General features: G+C 38.8%; 1 protein-coding gene across 5 annotated transcripts in view; it reads left to right on the top strand.

The window, feature by feature from the left end:
- apbb2b (amyloid beta (A4) precursor protein-binding, family B, member 2b) overlaps nucleotides 1-6000 on the top strand; it is a 38379-nt gene that overhangs the window by 25319 nt on the left and 7060 nt on the right. For 4 of the 5 annotated variants that reach the window (XM_053479868.1, XM_053479866.1, XM_053479867.1 and 1 more), the window contains 6 exons: nucleotides 232-306; nucleotides 644-697; nucleotides 2101-2186; nucleotides 2640-2700; nucleotides 4200-4346; nucleotides 4704-4831. In XM_053479868.1, coding sequence (XP_053335843.1) covers nucleotides 232-306; nucleotides 644-697; nucleotides 2101-2186; nucleotides 2640-2700; nucleotides 4200-4346; nucleotides 4704-4831 — 551 coding nt within the window. The remainder of the gene's footprint in view (nucleotides 1-231; nucleotides 307-643; nucleotides 698-2100; nucleotides 2187-2639; nucleotides 2701-4199; nucleotides 4347-4703; nucleotides 4832-6000) is intronic. The other variant, XM_053479869.1, reaches the window with a different exon arrangement.

The following is a 6000-nucleotide window of genomic DNA, read 5'->3' as shown; positions in this document are numbered from 1 at the left end:
GAAAGGAAAAACACCACCACCAAGCCTTTAAGGTCTCATTCTGCCTTATGCAAACCCAGTAGTCTGAAAGATCTGAAAGATTTAGATTCATTTAAGTGATTATGATTAATGACAACACAAAAAGGTGCTTATAATAACATGACGCTCTGATTTAACCACATGACTCTTTTTATTATTATTTATTATTATATGCCTTAATAAAATAACTTGCTTACAAAAATGTGTGTGTAGCCTCGATCTTCGTCACTGCAGATCATGCCAGAGAAAGACAAACGCACCTATATCCAGCATCGACAGGAGGACAAAGTAATGCTCTCTTTCTATATTTCTTTCTCTCTTTCTCGAAATTTTATTCTAGAGTGAGGTGAGGTGAGAAATTAAAGCTGTGTGTGTGTGTGTGTGTGTGTGTGTGTGTGTGTGTGTGTGTGTGAGGGTTTGATGTTTGCTGGCATGCAAACCATGGATTTCAGTTAAATATTCTGTGGTTTGTGTGTGTGAGTGTATTTAAGTAGAATGAATGAAATATTTGAGATACATATACTAATGTACATACCCGCGCACGAGTGATTTAATGTCCTTGTCTTGTCTTTCTCCTCTACCATGACTTAAGTTTGTGTGTGTGTGTTTGTATAACCGTTTGTAGAAACAACCCTGGAGTGATTTTGCAGTGGGAAAGATTGATAGTGAGGTCTGGAAGGTTAGTATGAGACAGGATCGGGCAAAAGCTCAAGCAGCAGAATGGCTCAAGCGACTCTGACACTCCAAAAATGTAAAAGAGAGAGTGGCCAATAAGATGAGATCTGAGGCGGGGCTTTAGTGATTCACATTGATGCTGAGTAAGACCGAGACGGAACAATCCCTCCAGTCAGCTCATGATGAAAAATACATTGAAATCATGAATGGGTTAAGTGTAACAGATTTTTGTGATATGATACCGTGACTCGAAATCTGCTTTACAAAATGGTTGAGCTAATCAGTTTCCCCTCTGGGATTAATAAAGAACTTTATCTATCTCTCTATTTACCAAAAAATTGAGCCGAGCATTAGAGAGATAGATAAAGTTCTTTATTAATTATTAGTTCATAAACTAGAGATATTTAATTATACAGAAGGTTTTTTTTGTACATATGTATAGATTTGTCTCCTTTAAGCAATTTATCTAAAGAGATCTAAAACAGATCAGATTTATGACCCGGTTAAGAGCAGCTTAAGGCCTGACTCCACGCTCATACTTCACTTAAAAGGACACCGATAATGTAAAAAAAAAAAAACTGGCCTGCATGTCCGGACGCTATAATTATTTGAAACTGAGGAATAATAAATAATAAGTAATAAACTTGGCTAGTTTTGAAAGAAAAAGAATCTTGGATGTACATTATAGCGGCTATGGTTCGATCAAAAGTATACAAACACCTGTAAAACAGGATTTTTAAATATGACTAAAAATGCACATTTATTTTTACCTGAACAAGTTAAATAGTTAGATAATTACTTGTATAAACCTAAATTAAGTCATTCGGTCTTTACTACAACGATAGCTAGCGGCCTATGAAGCGACTAACACACATAAAGCCATTCTGCTGTTGAAGCTCGGCGCTCTAAAACGTCCTGATTAACAGCTTTATTGCTGCTCAGCCTTTAACCTCTGCCCCCCAGCGACCCATGGCTTCTGCCCGCCCCTGCCTGCCATCAGACTCGCACAGCTTCATCTTATTTACTGCTGCTTGTGATGTGTATGTTTTCACAGTTATTTTGTATGAACAATATGTTTTAAATGCTGCTTAAGTTGTCGAGTTGTGTTCTTAAAGTACCCCTGACGTGTAGAGGACATTTTAATGAGGAAATAAAGGAAGTATTAAACAGTATCTTATTTAACATGTACGATGATATAAAACTATGTGTTCAGAGGTACTTTAAGTTTCAGTGAGCATGCAGCGTTTTTCTCCGGACTGTCACGCATGCATGCACGCACAATCGCGCACTCTTGGAACATGCAGGTCTCTGCACAGCATGTTGGCCCGAAGTCATGGCTCGCAAATTGGGTGGCTCAAGATCTGTATCTTTGATTTCTCTCTCTCTCTCTCTCTCTCTCGCTCTCAGGATCTGCAGGCTGCCACAGTGAACCCTGACCCCAGTCTGAAGGAGTTTGAAGGAGCCACTCTCCGCTATGCCTCGCTCAAACTTCGGTGTGTGTGTGTGTGTGTGTGTGTGTGTGTGTGCGCGCATGTGTTTGTGCCTCCTAGCAGATACCTTTGACTCTCATTTTTGTAACTGAGAAAAGCAGAACCAAAAAGGAACAAAAGGGGTGGAGCTAGATCTGATCCAACTCCTTCTCCTATAAGCCTAGCCTTAACAATGACTCTGTATAGCTCTATATCGATACAACAACACTTAAAACAAACTTCATCCCCTAGACACCAAGTGGGCGGAGCTAGATCAGTTCTGACCCCGCCCCTTCTGCAGCAACGGCTTAGTTATTTATTTATTTTCGCAACATAAAAACTTTAAACAGTCCAAGCTTATGGATATAAAAATCTATTTTAATACCCATAAGCTTTGTCAAAGTAAAAAAAAAAATTCAACAAAGTATTTTTTAATAAATGTATTTATTTATTTACATTTTTCTTTATTTTTTATAGAAACCCTGCTCCTGTAGAGGAAGAAGATTCCAGCAGTGTTAACAGCGATCCTGAAGCCAAGGTAAAACATACTGTATACGCACACATATGCGCACGAAACATAACCTTCTACTAAAAGAATTCACCAGTTACTACATCTACCATACACAAACCTGATTTAGCTTGAACACACACTTGTCCTATCCATCTATACGTCAAACCATGCGAAAAACACCCACAAGCGGCTTTCTGTTTTCTGCCCCAACTGGAAATCATGGAAATTACGGGCGCAGAGCATCCTGCCGTCCATCTGATAAACGTTTGTTTACCACTCGGTTTGTTTCTTGGTGTTTATTTTGGAGCCCCACCCCTCTCTCTCTCTCTCTCTCTTTCTTTCTCTCTTTCTATCGCGCTCTCTCTCTTTCTGCTGAGCAAAACCATATGGAACTACAAGCTTGGTCCAGCCCGCCATCTGGTGGAGAAAGAGCGTAAGGCAGCGACATTCAGAAATCAAATAAGCCAAAAATAGTAAAGACAGACATCCAGACGTCTGACTCAAGAATACAGAATGAACTGCAGCTGGATGATATAAAGCAGAGATTCTTGGTGATCTGTGGTTTACAGTTTAGAAGATGATTTGTTAGTCTGTGAAAATCTATATGTGTACATTAATGTTCTGTCATGAATACGAATATGTATGATTTTATCGTCTGTGTGCAGCTGAAACAACAATCTGCGTTATATACATCATCCTACAGTATGACGTGACAGACTTGATACCAATCGCAAGTAATATGACCTCACAAATCTGTAGAATTAGATCTGAAAGGAACTTCAAGAAAATGATATTCCAAACATGACGGTATTTTTAATTTTTAATTTAGTCTGAACATCATCCCACTTTCTGGGAGTTACGTCACTCCAGGAGTCTAACTTTTAAATATTTAATTTCCTTCTTGGCCTCCTCTTTCTCTCTCTCTCTTTTTTCCTCCTCTCCCTTACTCTCTTTGTCACATGTGCTTAGAATCAAAGTGAGGGAGGAGGACAACATTGGAGCTGTTATTAATCACACATGCACAAAGGTGCACACACACAAACACACACACACACACACACACGAACACATGCTCCCCCTCCTTCTTATCTATCTATCTCTCATTCAGACATCCCCACACACCCTCACACACATACACACATACACATACACACACACTAGCTCCCAGAGTGTGAGACAAGCCTGCAGGGTTTTAATCTGGCAGAGTGTCAGAAGCGAAGAAGGGGATGAAAGATGAATGAGTCAGGTCTCTGGATGCGGCGAAAAGCGAGGGGATGGTGCGACGGAGAAATAGAACGCAATAAAATGCAATCCTTTTTTTAAGTTACTTCGAGTCAGACATACACTTTGCATTATTATTTAATTTACGCTAAATTATCATGATTTGTTGTGGAGTAAGTGGAATAAAACACTTCAGGGAGCGGTGGCTTCATGTTCACTTGTTTTTTGGTTATTTATTAACAGCACTTGTAGTGAAATGCAGTGTGTTTATTTAGTTGCTAATAGAATGCGCGTGTGTGTGGTAGTGTTTTGCAGTGCGCTCTCTGGGATGGGTCGAGATGGCAGAAGAAGACTTGGCTCCTGGGAAAAGCAGCGTCGCCGTTAATAACTGCATCCGACAGCTCTCCTACTGCAAGAACGACATCAGAGACACAGTCGGGATATGGGGAGAGGTGACTCTTTCTCTCACACACACGCACAGACACACACACACACACACACACATGCTGAGAAGTTGGGCCCTTTTTATTTAATTTATTCTGAAGATTTATAATGTAGGAGATAAAAGCCATGCAAGGTGAGATGAGTGTAAGAGAGAGAGAGAGAGTAAGGAGGAAAAAGAGAGAGGAAAAGGGCGGCTGTGTTGCACAGCTCACTCACTCTTTCTGCTCACAAATCAGCATTCATCTCTCACACGCTCATACACACACACACACACACACACACACACACACACATACACACACGACCTTGTCATTATTACTTATCTTCTGCTTTGTCTGTGTGTGTGTTTGTGTGTGTGCACACAGGGGAAAGATATGTATCTGATCCTGGAGAACAACATGCTGAATCTGGTCGACCCGATGGACCGAAGTGTCCTTCACTCTCAGCCAATCGCAAGCATCCGTGTCTGGGGTGTGGGGCGGGACAACGGCAGGTAAGAAGACCTAATGCACAATTTTAGCGTTTTTTTTTTCCCTTTACAATCACGTTTACTTTCCCTCAGCCCTTTGTGCATATCGGATATACACATAGTGTCGTGAAGAAGTATTCGCTCCTCCCTGATTCCTTTATTTATATATATATATAAACACTTATATATATATATATATATATATATATATATATATATATTTATATATATATATAAACACTTATATAAACACTATATATATATATATATATACACACATTGTTTGTCTCACTTATGATCAAGATCATCAAACAAATTTTTTTTTTTGATGATCTGAGTAAATACAAAAATGCACTGATGATTTCATTTATTAAAGGAAAAAAAGCTGTCTAAACCTACCTGGCCCACTGTGAAAACCTAACAACTGGTTGTGCCACTAGCGAAATCAAGCATTTGCAAAAACTAGCAATCAGTCTTTCACATCACTGTGAAGGAATTCTTTTAAGCAGAAATGTTTTAAGTCAGCCGCACTGGAGGGTTTTTTAAGCATGAACGGCTTGTTTAAGGTCATCTCAATAGAATTTAACTAGGCCACCCCAAAATCTGAATCTGATTTTTTTATTTATTTATTTATTTTTTTTTAGACTTGCTGGTGTGTTTTGGATCTTTCTTCTGCTGCAGTACACAAGTGCATTCGAGCTTGGTGTCACGAATATTCTTCTTTAGGATTTTTTCGGTAGATCTCAGAATTCATGATTCTATCAGTTATCGCACCACCATGTTTGACTGTTGGTTTGATGTTCTTTTTGTGAAATGCTTTGTGTTAGGTTTACATCTGTTGTAACAGGACGTCCACCTTCCATTTACTTGTGTCTCATCAGTCTACGGAATATTTGCCCAGAAGTCTCGGGAATGTTAATCAAGATGCTTTTAGGCAAATGTGAGACAAGTCCTTGTGTTTTTTCCTTGTGTCTTGTGGATAATTTTTTCACAAAGGTGTATTCGTATTTTAAAAAAATTTACCTTTTACCTAATAAATTTAAAATCCGGATTTTATATTTACTCGATAATCTTTGTGCTATAAAATATTTTAGGATGATCTGAATCATTTACGTGTGACAAATATGCAAGGAATAAAAAACAAATCAGAAAGTGGGCAAATACTTTTTCACGGTACTGTATATATTAAGTTG

The sequence above is a fragment of the Clarias gariepinus genome, chromosome 20 (assembly GCF_024256425.1).
Source record: "Clarias gariepinus isolate MV-2021 ecotype Netherlands chromosome 20, CGAR_prim_01v2, whole genome shotgun sequence".
Classification (NCBI taxonomy): domain Eukaryota; kingdom Metazoa; phylum Chordata; class Actinopteri; order Siluriformes; family Clariidae; genus Clarias; species Clarias gariepinus.
Note: the sequence above shows the minus strand (reverse complement) of the source record. Positions and strands in the feature narration are given on the sequence as shown.